We start from the raw sequence: 22568 nt of genomic DNA on the forward strand, positions 1-22568 counted from the left end.
TTTTGTATGAAAGGTACAATCCGACCACCAACTTTCACGGGTGTGCTATTATTAGATTTTGGATTTGTACGCGGTGAGTCCTGGAGATTTTTTTCTCTTTTTTCTCAAGTCTTGAGGTTTTCGGGAAGTATTCTTTTATTTTCTCTATGAAAGTAACATCTCCCAGAAATCTGCCGTTTTTGGGTGGAAAAGATTTAAAGGGTATGCTTTATTTCTCCATCAGATCGGCCATCAAATTTGTAATACAAAAGACATGAAGGCGAAAAGTCTAAAAGAAGGCTCTTTTTTTTATCCCCCTACATTATTATTATTTTTATTGAGAGTGTGGCTGCACCAACAAAAGCGGACACGGTCGTGCTCTCGTTGAAGGCGGCCTTTGGCACTCTCTCTCCCCACGAACCAAAAAAAAAGAAAAAAAGAAAAGAAAAGTTCCAGGGGCCGGTATTGGAAGAACATCAATTGCTTGACCGCTTCTAAATTTCCGCGGCCATGCAAACGAGATGGACCGTTTAAAATCTTCTATTCAAAAGAAGAAACCCCACAAGGAGAAGTCATACGTGCATTTATGAGGCTTTGTTTTTTTGTCTTAGAATGATTGGTCTAGACGCCATCATAATTGGATCTGACCTCTGACCACTAATCTGCATTGTTATGATTATAAACTTAGTTGGAGCCACACTAAAAAATAATAAATAAAATTTAAAAGAAATTCAATACTAATGGGGGGTGGTTACTTGTCAGCATCATAAATAGCCCTAGCTAGATGGACCCAGTCCGATCGAAGTGCCATGCCTAGATCATCCGCATGGTCTGACCTTCTGGCTCAGTTCTGGGATTGACCTTCTGACTCAATTCTGAGATCGACCTTCTGACTCTTATCCTTTCCTCCCCTTCGTTGCCTATAAATATAAATCTAGGAATGGATTCTTCATCATACGAAAACCGAAGCTATTAAGCATCCCTTGGTTCATAGTCTTAACTCTTGAATTGCGCAGACCTAGCTTTGTTTGAAGCCCGGTAGACATCTTCATGGGTTCCCTTAGCTTGAGCCTTTCAACCGTCAGCAATGGCACCGCCACGCCAAGGTCTCCACCTTCCCTTGGAAAGATGGTTACAGTGCTAAGCATAGATGGCGGGGGTGTGAGAGGCATCATCCCAGGAACTATCCTTGCCTTCCTCGAATCCAAGCTTCAGGTAGGGAAATCCTATTCCATTCAATAGATCAAGAAGTTCTACATGTAATTGATAGGTGCAATTAATATTCTTCCTCGGCAAGCAACAATAACGTTTGTTTGGCTGCATGCAGGAGCTTGATGGAGAGGATGTGAGACTTGCGGATTACTTTGATGTTATTGCTGGAACAAGCACTGGTGGGTTGGTGACTGCCATGCTCGCTGCTCCAGATGAGAATAATCGTCCACTCTTCACGGCGAAGGAAATCAATGACTTCTACCTTCAAAATTGTCCAAAAATTTTTCCCAAGAGTGGGTAAGTATGGGGAGACATCGTCCAAACTCCTTAAAATACTGAATTTAGAGATGTTGAGAAGAGTGATTCTAGTCATACCTAGGAGTAGAAAAACCAAAAAAAAAAAAATGAAGACCAGGTCTGATGTGTACATGAAACTCCAGACTATGATACATGCACATGTTTATACGTAACCAAAGACCGAGGCTTAAGGAATTGAACGAAAATTTGTACATATGATAACTCTGTGATAAGAATTTATAGTTGCCCACTTACATTAAGCAATTCATGATGCTTCTCCATGCAGCAAGGGAATTTTAGGATCAGTGGCGAGCTTATTTGGCAGCATCACGGGTCCAAAGTACGACGGCAAGTATCTCCACTCCAAAGTAGAGCAATTGCTTGGTGGGACTAGACTCCATCAGACTTTAACAAATGTAGTTATTCCCACTTTTGACATCAAGCTTCTCCAGCCTACCATCTTCTCCACCTTTGAGGTATATATTATATATGTTTCCCTCTCCCAAAAACACCATTTAAATTTGGCATGAACTCTTTTTCTTCCTTTGACACAATTAGGCATGCATAACGTTAAATTTACCTCTTCCCCTTCTCTACAGGCTAAGAAGGCTAAGAAGGAAGCTTCAAAAGATGCTCTTCTTTCAGATATATGCATAAGTACTTCTGCAGCCCCAACATACCTTCCCGCACACTATTTTCAAACCAAAGACGTCGACGGAAAGTCCCGAAGCTTTAATCTCATTGATGGAGGGGTTGCGGCAAATAATCCAGTAAGTCATCACAAGAACACCATTTCAGTTATTAATTTCTGCATTATTTTATAAAGAAAAACTAACGCGTCGATTGTAATCATCTTAAATGATTGAGAACAGACATTATTGGCCTTGAATGAAGTTACGAAAGAAATTTTCCTACAAAATGCTGACTTCTTGCCCATCAAGCCAGTAGACTATGGAAAATTTCTGGTTCTCTCGTTGGGGACTGGATTAGCCAAGCAAGAAGAGAAATTGAATGCATCCAAGGCATCCAAGTGGGGCGTTCTTGAATGGCTATACAACAATGGCACGACACCATTGATTGATAGTTTTAGTCAAGCTAGTTCTGATATGGTGGACATCCATGCCTCTGTCGTATTCCAAGCATTGCATTGCGAGGGCAACTATCTTCGGATACAGGTAATAATAACATTCTAGCCGCTAATTAAAGGAATGATAACGAGATTTCATTTTCTAAGTTTCTTATTGATTTGATGGACGATGGATGCATGCGACTGAACTATTTGGTTTGCTTGTAGGATGATACTTTGATGGGTGACACAGCATCTGTAGACGTATCTTCCAAAGAGAATTTAATGAAGCTCGTTCAAATTGGCAAACAACTGCTAAAGAAATCAGTATCGAGGGTGAACTTAGACTCTGGAGTGTATGAAGCGGTCCAAATGGCAGGAACAAATGAAGAAGAACTGACTTGTTTTGCCAAGATGCTTTCCGATGAAAGACGACTCAGGCTTGGGAAGATGCATTTGAATTGATAGCATCGGCATGGTGCCAAACAAGAGATCATCAATTAATTCCCTTCGTCTATGGAATAAAATTATTCTTTCATTCTTCGTTGTTCATTGAATAAAATGGGGGTAGCTTCCTGCTACTTCCTTTTTACATCAAAAAAAAAAAAAATCTTTTATTCTTTCTTTTCTGTTACAAAATATTCTTTTATTCTTTTATTATGAGGACCAATAGCATTTCTGAAAGTATTGATCTTTAAATAACATTTCTGATCAAAAAGTTTGGGAGATAATCTGTTCTATAATACATGCATATGATTTCTTTCTTTTGATAGAAGAATCATATCTTGTTGCTTGTCTAAATGAAGAGAGATCGTATGCTCGCACCTATTGCTGAAGAAGACCTTTCCGGAGATTACGCTGAAAAAGCATTCAAACATTTGATGCTTAAGTGAACGAATTAGTGATATTGAAAATATTGGAACTTCAATTTCCCACTTGAGGTGTTGTTTGTAGGAGATACTAAACGTACATAGTGCTTTTCTAGTTAATGAATTTGGTGAAAAAGATATATAATGGAATGTTTGGGATATCTTATAAAAATACACTATTTTTCTTTTAGACCCAATTATTCATAATTGTGAGAAGGATCGTGAATATATATAGGCAGCAGACCCCCAAGAAGACCATGGTTAAGTATGCCCGCACCTATTATTGAAGAAGACCATGGTTAAGTATATGGACACAGTCAGAAAAGCATCCCCTCTATATGAAATAGAAAGATTTGTTTGCACCATCATTGACCTAACTATCCTTAAAAGTATTCTATTCCGTCTACCTGCAACATTATTTTGTTATGAAGCCTTAAGAATGTTCAACTATCAATGTATCTCTATCTCATTGTAGAGCATCTTAAACTGCTCAAATAAATATTCATGCTCTCGTTCAATTCTTAAAATTTTGATTATTTTATCTAGTTGATTTTCAACCAAACTCAAATATCATCAAAAGCAATCTAATACTTCTAACTTATGGGAGATTAAGTAATTAAACATGACCAAAACTGGTGAAGCCATACAGAAGGGCAATTACAGAAACCAAGTTTCATTAAATATCTAATACATATAGGACACCATATATGAGCATGTATAGTACGACCATCATTCAGCATTGTGGGTGCCTATACCTTTTATTCCAACTCTAGAATTATCTCCTATATATAGCCATCTTGTTTCGAGATTGATACGATGGTACTATTCTTCCATCCATGGTCGGTAATCATAATATCCTATCTCAACTCGTGGCTGATATGCCACATTTCATGCATGGTGAATTAGTCTCCATGCTTTCATTTTTTTCACTTTTATAATTATGTAACATTATGTTTGTCTTTTTGATAAAGGACTAATTACAATCATACTTCAGCTTATGATAGATCAAATACAATGCTACAACTTAGTCCAAAACTGATTCAACACATACACGCATACCATATTTCTTATATGACCAATTTGTCCAAATACTGCCCATACCCTATCTATATTATTAAAATTATGATCTGATTTTTGGCATCATTATAATCACAATCATACTCTAGCCAATGGTAAATCAAACACAATGCGCACACTAGTTCGAAGCTGATCTAATATATATGCTATTTCTTTCATGACCAACTAATCCAGATGCCGCTCAAACCCTATCAATTAAGTTATGTTTTTCCTACTCAGATATTATTAAGCACCAATTAATTATAATTCAAGCAACATTAATTCAACAATGTATAATACATGTACCGTAGTTATAAAATATACATCAATCGTACATATGCATATTTATATGATTTTTATAAACATATAGACGATCATGTTGAAAACTCTACCTCCACCGATGATTGACTCAAACACTATGAATATCAACCAACTCCTAAATCCTTGAACTCAAGGCCAGGGAGTTTGGCTTAACATCATCTTGCCTAAGCAATGCTCACCTACAAAGTTAGGCCCATCAGATCAAATGTAAATGTTCATGGTTTATGATACAAAGTTATAAAAGGCTAACCTTGACTTCACAATTCCGAGTTGGGATCTCTCCTAGGGTTGACCCACACCATAAAACACCTTTGGACCCACCACTAGGCCACTAAATATATAGAGAGAAAAAGAGTATAGATGAGAGAGAAAGAAAAGAGGGAGTTTTTTTTAATTTTCTCTTATCTTTTTTGTTTCGGATTTCTGAAAAAAATAAAGAAGGCAAAAAGCTTTAGGAACAACCATCTCCCCTCCCACATCGGCGATCCCCGATGGCAGTGATAACCCCCAATTGCTATAGCAGCTTCGGCCCTTGGCAATCTAAGCACAGCCACATCTGACACTAGTGGCCGACTCGACAGAAGAAGAGAACAAAACAAGGGAAGTCTTGTTCACAAACTCCAACCCCTACCTACCAACGATAATGCCCATAGAACCTCCCTACCCAAAAAAAAAGGAAAAGCAGGGGTCTAATGGCCATACCTCATTTCTAGAGAAGTACTTGATCCTCTTTTCCGACCAGAACGATGGTGGTTTGCGAATAATGCTTAATGAAAAATCAAGAAAATCTCATAGATTTCAATGGCAGTTTGATTGAGGATGCATGAGGGGCAATGCCTAAAGAGAATAGGTGGCATTGTTTTTATAGAAAAAATCCTAGGATATCATTGGAATCCTACGAGACCTAGAATTTACTTTTTGTCGGACTCGAGAAAGGAGGTGGATGCTAATCGGGAGCTCTTTTCCTAGGCATGTGAGATTCAAAAATTTTTCTTTTTTTATCTCTTTGCTTTAAAAATCATACGAAAAAAAAATATTCTTGATGGTCAAAGAATCAGATCCTTACACCCCCACCCAATCCATCATTCTCGCGCTCATGTTCTCTCAGTCCCACTCACTACAACAAAATAGGATATTAGTGATGAATATTTTCATCACTAATAGTTATTAGTGATAAAATTTTCATCGCTAATATTTAGTTGCAAATAATACCATCATTGATAATTATTTACGATGAAAAAAAAATTTCATCGCAAACAATCAATATTACTGATGAAAAATTTTTATCATTAAAAAATTATTTTTTAAAAAATTATTTATGATAAAAAATTTTAGTCATAAAAAAAATAATTTACATCGCTATTAATTTAATTAAAAAATTTTATAAAAAATAAATTTAAAAAAATATTAGCGATGTAAATTTTTCATCTCAAATAATGTAATTTTTTATGTAAATTTTTATCGCTAATAAATATTAAATTAATAGCGATAAAAATATTTTTATCACTATTAATTTAATATAAAATTTTATTATTTTTAAATATATTAAAAAATTTATTTACGATCAATTTTTCATCGCTAATATATTTTTTAGCGATCAATACTTCATCAAAAATAATTTCATCATTAATAATTTATAAATTTTTTTAAAAAGTAATTTATAAATATTTATATTTAATTTATAGTTATAATATTTTTTATAAATTAAAAATAAAAAATAAAAATAAAAAATTCACACAATAAACTCATAAATAAATTTTATCACCTTATTATATTAAATTAAAATTACAAGAGGTCTAAAATAAAAATAAAAGGCTACACAAATAGGCCGTCTAATGTCGGCATCTGTAGAAGACGAACGGGCTAGGGAAGGGGAGCACTCGGATGAGCTCAGACCGGCCTGCTGCTGCCTCATCAACTGGATCATCTACTCCATCTATGCCATCCACTCCATCATCCAGATCTGAAGTTGCTGATACTCATCGACGCATGCAGTTAACTCATCAGCTTGCTGCTCAGCCTGTCTTTGGACCTCCGCCAGTCGAGCATTGCAAGCAGCATGGTTGTCAGCCCTGGACGAGCGTGAGGATGGAGCAGTGATCCCATGCCCTAGACTCCTAACACAGCAGGATCTTATACCAAGTATCTAATCACAGATCTTATCATCTGTGGATGCAGTCGAGCCCTCAGAGATAGGCTGGGATCTGAAAATTAAAGTTATAGCTATTTTAATTTCGTACTGAAAATCAAACTACGAATGAAAAAAATAATTTAAAAACTTACAAAGAGCTCCTGACTCTTCGTCGTCCATTCTCCTGACCGTCATTGGTGGGTCTGTCGGTAGATATCGATCCCATCAAAAAACTCGTCACTCTAAGCATCTCTTTGCAATTTGAGAATAATTAATTAAAAAAATTTTAAATAGCTAGAGAATTATATACTAATCAGAAATTACTTACCATCTGCTCCATGTGACGAGCGAACAACTTCGAACCCCCACAATGCGGTATGGGCTGTCTAACCCAATTCATGACGTTCTAGGCATATTTTCTTTGTACAGTTAGCAGTCAAATTAGTAAGTAACTAACTGAATTTAAGAATAAATGATTCAATCATTAAACTCTAAAAAATAATTTGGATGTGTAACCTGATATGTCGGATCCTCTCATAATGCCAGCATATGACAGTCCAATCATCCATAATGATGCTGTCATAGGGTCGCTGCCACGCTGCCTCCACCCCATGATCCTGCATCATATGATACCAATGCTGATGGATGTGGTGGTGATACTGTTTGAAATGCAAAGATAAATGAGCGTCCACAGCTTGCTGCACGCGATCCTCCTCAAAATCAATAATATCAAATATATCCTTCCAATAATAAATATTAGATGAATATCGTGCTATTTAAATATTCATAGTATAATTTATTTTATCTGTAACTAGATGTAGAAAATCTCTCTTTGAACCGGTACAATGTGACTTCAATCGAAAAGCATCACGGGGTCATAGCTGCGGCATATGATGCCCAACTCGATCTGTCACGGCTCGCACCATCCCCTAATGGGTCTGGTATAGTCGGGTGGTATCTCAATACGGAGATGCTGCCCTGGGTGCTCACGTCTTCAATGCTCTAGAGCAAAATTTTTCGATGGACCTCGCCCTCATCTCACTACTCGTGGAGACTGACCTAAAACAACAATAAATAAATCACTAGTATGATAGCTATTCAAATAAAAAAATTAAATTTTATTATATAAAAAGTATAATAATACCACTCGGATCTGCCTCACTCGGATCCGCCTCACTGGGACCTGCCAGTGCAGGATCCTCTGGCGATGGAGCTGCTGCGGCAGTGAAAATCGATGAAGACGCCCCAGCCTCTGGGATAGACTGCGAATGCGAATATCATCGTCTGTATCCTAATACCATATCTGTAATTCTTGATATATAAATGAACATAATATTGAACAATAATAATGAAAAATAAATTACATTCTAATGAATAAAGTTATATCGCATACCATTATCACAAGAGAAGATTGAACAAAGAATATAGATCTACTCATCAATATTCGTATCTTCCTCGATGTGTAGATCCTCTTTTGAATCATAATAATCGATATATGTGTCATCTTCTATCTCATTGTCATTTATGAACTGATCGTCACACTCTGACTCATCAAGATTAAATACAAAATCAGCTTCAACTTTGTTGGACGGCAGATTGGCCCTATTCAAAGAAGCCATTACAAGTTCTTCATCCACAACAAGCTCAGCTAATGTTTGTTCTTCTTGCTGAACAATTTTCTCTTTATGTAAATTCGAATTTTGATCCATCTCTAATCAGGTTGGTAAGTCATATACGCCTCTAGATGTTATTTTTTGTACGACATATCAATTATCTCGATACTTTAGATCCTTCAAATATATTACTTATTTCGCTTGAGTTGCTCATATATACGGCTCATTCTGGTACCATGTTCTTGTAAAATTTACACTGATAAAGTGTGAATCGATATGAATACCGATCTTTTTATTGCTAATATCCCACCATTCAAACTGAAACAAAAATACAGAATTACTGGATCCATACTTCAGTTCTATGATATCTGTCAGTACACTATAATATTCAATCTCTTCTTCTCTTTCATATTCTATCGTACTAATCTCACTATTCTGGATCCGTCGTTGCATCTCAAGCTTCTTTGTATGAAATCTTATTCCTCCAATGATACAGGATGCATAATGGTTAATCCTTCGATCGGGACCACATGCTAAATCGTACAACTCATCGATCGCAACTTCTTCTTTATTAAAATATTTATATTTTATCTATACCATAAAATAAAAAATTATGTTGGTTTAAATAATTATTTTTATAATTATTAAAAATAACGTATTACTAGTATAACTTACAAGATCACCAAATCATTTTGTAAATTTTCTCCTATATCGATCATCAGCATTCGTATTATTCTCTCTATATAATATACTCTTGTGCTCACTATAATAAATTATGATTTTTAATTTTACATCGACATGAAAAAATTACTTAAAATATTAAATAATATGCTAAGATGGTACTTACTCAATAAAATTTATATTTTTTTCATAATTATTTAGAACATAGAAGTGTGCCTTGGATAGCTCGTTCACGTCCATAAATTCATATCTCTTTTCACCAATTGGTCGAACCATTTATTTAAATATAGACAGCATTGATTTATTGTCACCCCATTCACGGTCTATGTTATGATCTGTACGATTGAATATTGTTTTGATATTGTTAAGATACATCAAAAAGAACATGACATATTCTGCAGCTACGTATGCTTGCGCTATAGACCTTTCAGGCAGTGTTTTATTGCACACATACTTTTTTAGGATACCCAAGAATCAGCAAATAAAAATAAATTTAAGTTTTAGAAATGCATTTACATCTTATAACTGATATGACAAAGTGCGTACAGTTTTTTTACCTTTCAATAGGATACATCCATCAATAGTGTATCGGTCTGGCCAAAAGAGCTTCCATTAAAAGATGAATAGCCAGATGCACCATAACATTAAACAATGATGGTAGAAAATTTTTTTCTAACTTACAAAGAATGAGTACGATATCTTTCTCAAACTTCTCAAATAAGTTAATCTTCAATTTTCGGTAACACAGTTATCGAAAATATACTCCCAACTCAATCAATATAGTTTGAACATCACCATCCAAATAGCCACGCATGACCACAAGAAGCAAGCGTTGCATCATCACATCGGAGTCATGACTTTTCGGGATCTCAATCCGAATTCTGACCTCGATATAATTTGGATCGTGATCCAAATTTTACTTTTATCAATCAAATAATAAAATATTTGATTAATATTTTTCTCATTTTTTTTTCTTTTTTTTCTTTTTTTTCCTTTTTTTCTATTTTTCCCCCTCGTTTCTCTCTTCCGTTCCTCCCTCTTCGCCGTCACCCACCCCTCTCCAGCCGACCCCCTCCCCATCGTCACCCACCCCTCCCTGCGGACCCCTCCTTGGCCGACCCACTCCGCGGCCCTGTGGCATTGTCGTGTCACGGCCGACCCCCTCCCCACCCCGTTTCACCCTCGGTCTCCCCCCGACCCCATCTCCACCGATCCACCCTCTACCCGGCCCTGTGGCACCTCGACCGCCCATGGCCCCGTCCCCGCCCCCGTCTCGCCCCTGGCCAATTCCATCTCGCCCCTGACCGCCCTCCAACCCCATCCCCACACCAGTTTCACCTCCGGTCGCCCCCCAACCCCATTTCTCCCGGCCGACCCCCTTCTCGATCCCATGGTGCTGTCGGCCGCCCCCGTCTCGCCCCCAACCGCCCCCCGAACCCATCCCCGCCTTATTTCGCTCCCGACCGTCGGCCGACCCCATCTCCGTCGGTCGAATCCCTCCCCGGCCTCGTGACATCGCCGGCCACCCACGGCCCCCTCTCCACCCCCATCTCACCCCCGACCGCCCTCCGAACCCATCCTCACCCCCATCTCGCCCCCGACCGCCCTCCGATCCCATCTCCACCGACCGACCCCCTCCCCAGCACCATGGTGCCACCAGCTACCCATGCCCCCCTCCCCTCGCAACCCCCTTCGCCCTCCGATGGCCCGATCAACATAAAAAAAAATGGGGTGGAATACCTTACCTCCGGCAGACAGCAACGGCAACAGTGGCACAGCAATGGTGCGGACGACAGACGGTGGCGATGACGGTGGAGATAGGCTTGCCGGCGAGAAGAGAGGGGGTAGAGCACGGAGAGGGAGAGAGGAGAGGGGAAAGAGGAGAGGGGAGAGCACGGAGAGAGAAGAGGGGAGAGGGAGAGAGGAGAGGGGAGAGGAGAGGGTTTCGTGCGAAGGGACACCGAGTTGATATGCATTAAATGCAAAACTATTAGCCATAAAAATTTTCATCGCAAATACAATTATTAATGATGAAAATTTATTTTTGTCACCAACAATTCTAGTCAAAAAAATTTTCTCACTAAAAAATTTTTTTCTCTAAAGAAAATTATTTATGATGAAAAAATAAAATTTCATCATTAATAATACTATTAGCAATAAAAATTTAATTTTTGCCACCAATAATGCCCGCCAAAAAAAAATTCTCCACTTAAATTTTTTTTTTTTCTAAAAGAATTTCACCTAAAAAAAATTATTGACGATGAAAAAAAAAATTTATCATTAATAAACTTATTAGAATAAAAATTTTATTTTCATAATCAATAATTTTTGCCAAAAAAAATAGCCCATTAAAAAAATTTTCCATTAAAAAAATTATTTATGATGAAAAAATAAAATTTCATCATTAATAATGCTATTAGCAATGAAACTTTAATTTTCATCACCAATAATAGTCAAAAAAATAATTTTCACTAAAAAAATTTTTTCCTTAAAAGAATTTCATCCAAAAAAAATTATTGGTGATGAAAAAAAATTCATTGTTAATAAATTTATTGGCAACAAAAATTTTTTTCATCACCAATAATTTTTATCAAAAAAAATTCTCATTAAAAAATTTTCTCTCTAAAAAATTTCATAAAAAAAAATTATTGATGATGAAAATAAAACATTTTATCATTAATAAATTTATTAATAATGTAAATTTTATTTTTGTCATCAATAATTTTCATAAAAAAAAATTTTAAAGAATATTTGCGATAAAATTTATTTTACATCGCTAATAATTAACTATCTTTCCAATAATAATTTTATAAAAAATTAATTTTAGATTTTTTCACCAAAAAAATTTTCCATCCAAAAAATTTAATAACAAAAAATGACATTAAAAAAATATTCATGATGAAAAATAAAATTAATTTTTTTAATCTAAAAAATTTTTGGTCTAAAATTTTTTTTTAAATAATTTCATTAAAAAAAATAATTTTTTATTAATCAAAAAATTATATAAATAGTTAATTTGTGATTGTTCCTCCAAAAAAATTACGTACATGAAAATTATAATTTCGATAAAAAGTTTAATTTACGTCGCTAATAATTGTTATAAGAGCAGTTTTTTGACTTCCACAATGGAATGGACACTATGGGAGATTGATAGTTTTGAGATCTTCGATCTTCAAGGAGCTCATCTTCTTCTTCAAATTCTTATTTCGAAAGTCGGAGTACGAGAATATCGCGGCGATTCTGAGATCGTGAGAGAAATCTATCATGATTGAATCGTAAATTATCGAATACTTTTGATGAAAATATTGATAAAATAAGAATTATCTTTCCTATTGTGTTCATCTCATAAAGCAATACCTTAGCAAATTAACCTTCACTAACACTGTCCCTGCACAAATAGCAAGTCAAACACTTCCATCGCATGATAGAAGAATATAGCTCCAAAGGATATATTGATACTGCAAAAACCTATAGAATATTATTCTCTCGAACTTCTCTTTCATTATTCTACAGAAAGAAAGCAATAATTTCTTGCAAAACAAGAGGAAAGGGGGAGCATTTAAACTCAAATTCAAAGACAGGATCTAAGCCTTAAGAGTAAACTTATCTTATCATGCCACTATGGGAATAAATTTTTTGTGGATCATGTTTTAACGTATAAAGATCCTGAATTATCTCCTTTCTATATTCTTGGATAAATGCAAGGTCTTTGTACTTTATGATCTCTAGTCAGTCTATAGAACCAACAACTCATACAAAATTGAGCAATGAGACAGATTTAGAGAAACTTTGAGACGATTAATATAAAAAAGCATACCTCATAAACCATAAAATGAACTGTTTACAAATAAAAATAAATATAATACATATTTATGATGAATTTTTTTATCATAAAAATAGTTTATTTATGATAAAAAAATTTTATCATAAATAATGATCAATTTTTGATTTTTTTTCTTAATTTTTAATTTTTTTAACTATTGGTGACGAAACAAGTTTCATTACGAATAATCCCATATTTATGATAAAAAAAATTTTATCATAAAAAGAATAATTTACAATGAAAAATTTTTATCATAAATAATCTATAATTTTTATTTTTTAAAAATTTTTAATTTTTTTAGCTATTTGAGATGAAAATATTTTCATCGTAATTAACTCTATTTATGATGGAAATAGTGTTTTATCATAAATACTTAAATTATTTATGATGTAATATTTTTATCATAAATAATCTATAATTCTTATATTTTTAAAATTTTTTATTTATTTCAAAATATTGATGATGAATCTATTTCATCATAAATAATTAAGAATTTATGATGAAAAATAATTTTCATCAAAAATACTCATTTATTTATGATGTAACATTTTCATCGCAACTAATCTATAATTTTTAAATTTTTAAATTTTTTATTTTTTAAAATATTGATGATGAAAATATTTTTATCATAATTTATCGATTATTTATGATAAAAATTAATTTTTATCATAAATATTTAATTATTTATGATGCAATATTTTCATCATAACTAATCTATAATTTTTAAATTTTTTAAATTTTTTATTTTTTTTCAAAATATCGATGATAAAAATATTTTTATCATAAATAATTGATTATTTATGATAAAAATTAATTTTCATCATAAATATTCAATTATTTCTGATGTAATATTTTTATTTCAACTAATCTATAATTTTTAAATTTTTTATTTTTTTATTTTTTAAAAAATATGGATGATAAAATTTTTTTTTATCATAAATAATTGATTATTTATGATAAAAATTAATTTTCATCATAAATATTTAATTATTTATGACACAATATTTTATCACAAATATACACTAATTTTTGAATTTTTTAAATTTTTTTATTTTTTTAAAATATTGATAATGAAAATATTTTCATCATAAATAATCGATTATTTATGATAAAAATTAATTTTTATCATAAATTTTTAATTATTTATAATATAATATTTTCATCATAAATATTTTATAATTTTTAAACTTTTAAATTTTTTATTTTTTTAAATATTGACAACTAAAATATTTTTATTATAAATAATCAATTATTTATAATGAAAATTAATTTTTATCTCAAATAATCAATTATTTATGATGAAATATTTTATCATAAATAATCTGTAGTTTTTAAAATTTTTAAAATTTTTTATTTTTTTTCAAATATTAGCAACAAAATAGTTACGTTGGAAATATGGTTATTGTCGATAAAAAATATTTTTCATCATAAATACTTAAATTATTTATGATGAAAATATTTTCATCATGAATATTTTAAAATTTAAAATTAAAATAAATGATGAATTATTTATAATAAAAATATTCATCATAAATATTTTATATTTACGATGGAATTTTTTTCTGTCGCTGATAGTAAACTATTTGAAATGAAAAAATATTTTTATCATAAATATTTTATTATTTATGATGAATTTAATTTTTTATTATAAATACAATTACTGACGATGAAAATTATTTACATCATAAATAATTCTATTGCAAAAATATTCTTTTATTGTAGTGATTCATACTCTCACACTTCACATGAATGAGATCGATTGAAGTGATTTGCAATCTATCTAACGTGCGATTCGGCAATTGGTACCATAAAAATAATTTATTATTTTTTTGTATGAAAGGTACAATCCGACCACCAACTTTCAGGGGTGTGCTATTATTAGATTTTGGATTTGTATGTGGTGAGTCCTGGAGATTTTTTTCTCTTTTTTCTCAAGTCTTGAGGTTTTCGGGAAGTATTCTTTTATTTTCTCTATGAAAGTAACATCTCCCAGAAATCTGCCGTTTTTGGGTGGAAAAGATTTAAAGGGTATGCTTTATTTCTCCAACAGATCGGCCATCAAATTTGTAATACAAAAGACATGAAGGCGAAAAGTCCAAATACTGCCCATACCCTATCTATATTATTAAAATTATGATCTGATTTTTGGCATCATTATAATCACAATCATACTCTAGCCTATGGTAAATCAAACACAATGCGCACACTAGTTCGAAGCTGATCTAATATATATGCTATATTTCTTGCATGACCAACTAATCCAGATGCCGCTCAAACCCTATCAATTAAGTTATGTTTTTCCTACTTGGATATTATTAAGCACCAATTAATTATAATTCAAGCAACATTAATTCAACAATGTATAATACATGTACCGTAGTTATAAAATATACATCAATCGTACATATGCATATTTATATGATTTTTATAAACATATAGACAATCATGTTGAAAACTCTACCTCCACCGACGATTGACTCAAACACTATGAATATCGACCGACTGCTAAATCCTTGAACTCAAGGCCAGGGAGTTTGGCTTAACATCATCTTGCCTAAGCAATGCTCACCTACAAAGTTAGGCCCATCAGATCAAATGTAAATGTTCATGGTTTATGATAGAAAGTTATAAAAGACTAACCTTGACTTCAAAATTCAGAGTTGGGATCTCTCCTAGGGTTGACCCACACCATAAAACACCTTTGGACCCACCACTAGGTCACTAAATATATATAGAGAGAAAGAGTATAGATGAAAGAGGAAGAAAAGAGAGGAAAGAGGGAGTTTTTTTTTAATTTTCTCTTATCTTTTTTGTTTCGGCTTTCTGAAAAAAATAAAGAAGGCAAAAAGCTTTAGGAACAACCACCTCCCCTCCCACATCGGCGATCCCCGATGGCAGCGATAACCCCCAATTGCTATAGCAGCTTCGGCCCTTAGCAATCTAAGCACGGCCACATCTGACGCTAGTGGCCGACTTGATAGAAGAAGAGGACAAAACAAGGAAAGTCTTGTTCACAAACTCCAACCCCTACCTACCAACGATAATGCCCATAGAACCTCCCTACCCAAAAAAAAGGAAAAGCAGGGGTCTAATGGCCATACCTCATTTCTAGAGAAGTACTTGATCCTCTTTTCCGATCAGAACGATGGTGGTTTGCGAATAATGCTTAATGAAAAATCAAGAAAATCTCATAGATTTCAATGGCAGTTTGATTGAGAATGCATGAGGGGCAATGCCTAAAGAGAATAGGTGGCATTGTTTTTATAGAAAAAATCCTAGGATATCATTGGAATCCGACGAGACCTAGAATTTACTTTTTGTCGGACTCGAGAGAGGAGGTGGATGCTAATTGAGAGCTCTTTTCCTAGGCATGTGAGATTCAAAAATTTTTCTTTTTTTGTCTGTTTGCTATAAAAATTATATGAAAAAAAAATATTCTTGATGGTCAAAGAATCGGATCCCTACAGCCCCACCCAATCCATCATTCTCGTGCTCATGTTCTCTCAGTCCCACTCACTACAACAAAACAGGATATTAGTGTTGAATATTTTCATCGCTAATAGTTATTAGCGATGAAATTTTCATCGCTAATATTTAGTTGCACATAATACCATCGTTGATAATTATTTACGATGAAAAAAAAATTTCATCGCAAACAATCAATATTACTGATAAAAAATTTTCATCATTAAAAAAATTATTTTTTTAAAAATTATTTATGATAAAAAATTTTAGTCATAAAAAAAGATAATTTACGTCGCTATTAATTTAATTAAAAAATTTTATAAAAAAAATTTAAAAAAATATTAGCAATGTAAATTTTTCATCACAAATAACATAATTTTTGACATAAATTTTTATCACTAATAAATATTAAATTAATAGCGATAAAAATATTTTCATCATTATTAATTTAATATAAAATTTTAATATTTTTAAATATATTAAAAAATTTATTTACGACCAATTTTTTATCACTAATATATTTTTTAGTGATCAATATTTTATCAAAAATAATTCCATTGCTAATAATTTATAAATTTTTTTTAAAAAAATTATAAATATTTATATTTAATTTATATTTATAATATTTTTTATAAATTAAAAATAAAAAATTTATACAATAAACTCATAAATAAATTTCATCATCTTATTATATTAAATTAAAATTATAAGAGGTCTAAAATAAAATTAAAAAGCTAGACAAATAGGCCGTCTAGTGTCGGCATCTATAGAAGATGATCGAGCTAGGGAAGGGAAGCACTCGGATGAGCTTAGACCGACCTGCTGCTGCCTCATCAGCTGCATCATCTGCTCCATCTATGCCATCCACTCCATCATCTGGATCTGAAGCTGCTGATACTCGTCGACGCATGCAGTCAACTCATTAGCTTGCTGCTCAGCCTGCCTTTGAACCTCCGTTAGTCGAGCATTGCAAGCAGCATGGTTGTCAGCCCTGGATGAGCGTGAGAATGAAGGAGCAGTGATCCCATGCCCTAGACTCCTAACACAATAAGATCTCGTACCAAGTATCTGATCATAGATCTCATCATCTGTGGATGCGATCGAGCCCTCAGAAGTAGGCTGAGATCTGAAAATTAAAATTATAACTATTTTAATTTTATACTAAAAATCAAACTGTGAATGAAAAAATAATTGAAAAAACTTATAAAGAGCTCCTGACTCTCCGTCGTCCATTCTTCTGACCGTCATTGGTGGGTCTGCTGGTAGATATCGATCCTATCAAAAAACTCGTCACTCTCAGCATCTCTTTGTAATTTGAGAATAATTAATTAAAAAAATTTTAAATAGCTAGAGAATTATATACTAATCAAAAATTACTTACCATCTGCTCTATGTGACGAGCGAATAATTTCGAACCCCCACAATGCGGTATGGTCTGTCTAACCCGATTCACGACGTTCTGGGCATATTTTCTCTGTACAGTTAGCAGTCAAATTAGTAAGTAACAAACTGAATTTAAGAATAAATGATTCAATTATTAAACTCTAAAAAAAAATTTGGATGTGTAACCTGATATGTCGGATCCTCTCATAATGCCAGCATATGACAGTCCAATCATCTATAGTGATGCTGTCATAGGGTCGCTGTCGCTCTGCCTCCACCCTATGATCCTGCATCATATGATACCAATGCTGATGGATGTGGTAGTGATACTCTTTGAAATGCAAAGATAAATGAGCGTCTACAGCTAGCTGCATGCAATCCTCCTCAAAATCAATAATATCAAATATATCCCATCAATAATAAATATTAGATGAATATCGTGCTATTTAAATATTCACAGTATAATTTATTTTATCTGTAACTAGATGTAGAAAATCTCTCTTTGAGCTGGTAAAATGCGACTTCAATCGAAAAGCATCACGGGGCATAGCTGCGGTATCTGATGCCCAACTCAATCTGTCACAGCTCGCACCATCCCCTAATGGGCCTGGTGTAGCCAAGTGGTATCTCGATACGGAGATGCTGCCCTAGGTGCTCGCGTCTTCAATACTCTAGAGTAAAGTTTTTCGATGGATCTCGCCCTTACCTCACTACTGGTGGAGACTGACCTGAAACAACAATAAATAAATCACTAGTATGATAGCTATCCAAATAAAAAAAATCAAATTTTATTATATAAAAAGTATAATAATATCACTCGAACCCACCTCACTGGGATCTGCCAGTGCAGGATCCTCTGGCGATGGAGCTGGTGCGGCAGTGAAAATCGATGAAGATGCCTCAGCCTCCGGGATAGACTGCGAATACGAATATCATCGTCTGTCTCCTGATAACATATCTGCAATTCTTGATATATAAATGAACATAATATTGAACAATAATAATGAAAAATAAATTATATTATAATGAATATAATTATATCACATACCATTATCGTAAGAGAAGATTGAACAAAGAATATAGATCTACTCATCAATATTCGTATCTTCCTCGATGTGTAGATCCTCTTCCGAATCATAATAATTGACATATGTGTCACCTTCTATCTCATTGTCATTTATGAACTGATCGTCACACTCTGACTCATCAAGATTAAATACAAAATCAATTTCAACTTCGTTGGACGGCAGATTAGCCCTATTCAAAGAAGCCATTACAAGTTCTTTATCAACAAGAAGCTTGACTAATATTTGTTCTTCTTGCTGAAAAATTTTTTCTTTGTGTAAATCCAAATTTTTATCCATCTCTAATCAGAATGGTATGTTATATACGTCTCTAGGTGTTATTTTTTGTACGACATGTCAATTATCTCAATACTTTAGATCCTTCAAATATATTATTTATTTCGCTTGAGTTGCTCATATATACAGCTCATTCTGGTACCATGTTCTTGCAAAATTTACACTGATAAAGTGTAAATCGATATGAATATCAATTTTTTTATTGCTAATATCCCACCATTCATACTGAAATAAGAATACAGAATTACTGGATTCATACTTTAGTTCTATGATATCTGTCAGTACACTATAATATTCAATCTCTTCTTCTCCTTCATATCCTATCATACGAATCTCACTATTCTGGATCCATCGTTGCATCTCAAGCTCCATTGTATGAAATCTTATTCCTCCAATGATACCGGATGCATAATGGTTAACCCTTCGATCGGGACCACATGCTAAATCGTACAACTCATCGATCATACCTTCTTCTTTATTAAAATATTTATATTTTATCTATATCATAAAATAAAAAATTATGTTGGTTTAAATAATTATTTTTATAATTATTAAAAATAACATATTACTAGTATAACTTACAAGATCATCAAATTATTTTGTAAATTTTTTCCTATATCGATCATCAGCATCTGTATTATTCTTTCTATATAATATACTCTTGTGCTCACTATAACAAATTATGATTTTTAATTTTACATCAATATGAAAAAATTACTTAAAATATTAAATAATATGCTAAGATGGTACTTACTCAATAAAATCTTCAATTTTTTTATAATTATTTAGAACGTAGAAGTGTACCTTGGATAGCTCATTCACATCCATAAATTCATATCTCCTTCCACCAATGGGTCGAATCATTTATTTAAATATAGACAGCATCGATTTATTATCACCCCATTCACGATCTACGTTACGATCTGTACGATTGAATATTATTTCGATATCGTTAAGATACATCAAGCAGAACATGACATATTCTGCAGCTACGTATGCTTACGCTATAGACCTTTCAGGCCGTGCTTTATTGCACACATACTTTTTTAGGATACCCAAGAATCTGCAAATAAAAATAAATTTAAATTTTAAAAATATATTTATATTTTATAACTGATATGACAAAATGCGTATAATTTTTTTATCTTTCAATAGGATACATCCACCAATAGTGTACCGATCTGACCAAAAGCGCTTCCTTCAGAAGATGAATAGCCAGATGCACCATAACATCAAAAAATGATGGTAGAAAAATTTTTTCTAACTTACAAAGAATGAGTACGATATCTTTCTCAAACTTCTCAAGTAAGTTAATCTTCAATTTTCGATAGCACAGTTCTCAAAAAAATACACCCAACTCAATCAATACAGTTTGAACATCACCATCCAAATAGCCACACATGACCACAGGAAGCAAACGTTGCATCATCACATGGGAGTCATGACTTTTCGGGATCTCAATCCGAATTCTGACCTCGATACAATTCAGATCGTGATCCAAATTTTATTTTTATCTATCAAATAATAAAATATTTGATTAATATTTTTTTCATTTTTTTCATTTTTTTTTCTTTCTTTTTTTTCTTTTTTTTTCTATTTTCCCCCCTCGTTTCTCTCTTCCGTTCCTCCCTCTCCACCGTCACCCACCCCTCTCCAGCCGACCCCCTCCCCATCGTCACCCACCCCTCCCTGCGGACCCCCTCCCTGGCCGACCCACTCTGCGGCCCTGTGGCATCGCCATGTCACGGTCGACCCCCTCACCGCCCCATTTCACCCTCGATCGCCCCCTGACCCCATCTCCACCAATCGACCCTCTACCCAGCCCCGTGGCACCGTCGGCCACCCATGGCCCCGTCCCCACCCCCGTCTCACCCCCGGCCGCCCCCCAACCCCATCCCCGCACCAGTTTCGCCCCCAGCCGCCCCACAACCCCATCTCTATCGGCCGATCCCCTTCCCGGTCCCGTGGCACTGTCGGCCGCCCACGGCCCCCTCGCCCCCGTCTCGCCCCCAATCGCCCCCCGAACCCATCCCCACCCCTATTTCGCTCCCGACTGTCGGCGGACTTCATCTCCGCTGACCGACCCCGTCTCCGTCGGTCGAACCCCTCCCCGACCCTGTGACGTTGCCGGCCACCCACAGCCCACTCTCCGCCCCCGTCTCACCCCCGACTGCCCCTCGAACCCATCCTCACCCCCGTCTCGCCCCCGACTGCCCCCCGATCCTATCTCCGCCGACTGACCCCCTCCCCAGCCCCGTGGTGCCACCGGCCACCCATGCCCCCACCGTCGCAACCCCCTGCGCCCCACGATGGCCCGATCAACATAAAAAAAATGGGGTGGAATACCTTACCTCCGGCAGACGGCAACGGCAGTAGTGGCACAGCAACGGTGCGGACGACGGACGACGGACGGTGGCGGTGACGGTGGAGACAGGCTTGCCGGTGGGAAGAGAGGGGGCAGAGCACGGAGAGGGAGAGAGGAGAGGGGAAAGAGGAGAGGGGAGAGCACAGAGAGAGAAGAGGAGAGAGGGAGAGAGGAGAGGGGAGAGGGGGAGAGGGGGAGGAGAGTGTTTCGTGCGAAGGGACATCGAATTGATATGCATTAAATGCAAAACTATTAGCGATAAAAAATTATTTTTGTCACCAACAATTCTCGTCAAAAAAAATTTTCTTACTAAAAAATTTTTTCTCTAAAAAAAATTATTTATGATGAAATAATAAAATTTCATCGTTAATAAAACTATTAGCAGCGAAAATTTAATTTTCGCCACCAATAATGCCCGCCAAAAAAAAATTCTCCACTTAAAAAATTTTTTCTCTAAAAGAATTTTGCCTAAAAAAAATTATTGACGATGAAAAAAAATTTTATCATTAATAAACTTATTAGAATAAAAATTTTATTTTCATCATCAATAATTTTTTGCCAAAAAAATTTTTTTATTAAAAAAAATTTTCCATTAAAAAAAATTATTTATGATGAAAAAATAAAATTTCATCATTAATAATGCTATTAGCAATGAAAATTTAATTTTGATCACCAATAATTTTAATCAAAAAAATAATTTTTACAAAAAAATTTTTCTCTAAAAGAATTTTATCCAAAAAAAATTATTGGTGATGAAAAAAATTTATTGTTAATAAATTTATTGACAACAAAAGTTTTTTTCAAAAAATTTTTGTCAAAAAAGTTTTTGTCAAAAAAATTTGCAATCTATCTAACGTGTGATTCGGCAATTGGTACCATAAAAATAATTTATTATTTTTTTGTACGAAAGGTACAATCCGACCACCAACTTTCAGGGGTGTGCTAT

At 34.2% G+C, this 22568-nt stretch overlaps 1 protein-coding gene across 1 annotated transcript; it reads left to right on the forward strand.

Moving 5' to 3' along the window:
• Positions 1 to 961: 961 nt before the first annotated feature.
• Positions 962 to 3019, forward strand: LOC140853337 (patatin-like protein 2). Its single transcript, XM_073247839.1, has 6 exons — positions 962 to 1194; positions 1307 to 1488; positions 1775 to 1964; positions 2097 to 2258; positions 2361 to 2663; positions 2783 to 3019. The coding sequence occupies exons 1-6, from the start codon at positions 1030 to 1032 to the stop codon at positions 3017 to 3019; spliced, it is 1239 nt and encodes a 412-aa protein (XP_073103940.1). The 5' UTR covers positions 962 to 1029.
• The last annotated feature ends 19549 nt before the right edge of the window (positions 3020 to 22568 follow it).

This window comes from Elaeis guineensis, chromosome 13 (genome assembly GCF_000442705.2).
Source record: "Elaeis guineensis isolate ETL-2024a chromosome 13, EG11, whole genome shotgun sequence".
NCBI lineage: Eukaryota > Viridiplantae > Streptophyta > Magnoliopsida > Arecales > Arecaceae > Elaeis > Elaeis guineensis.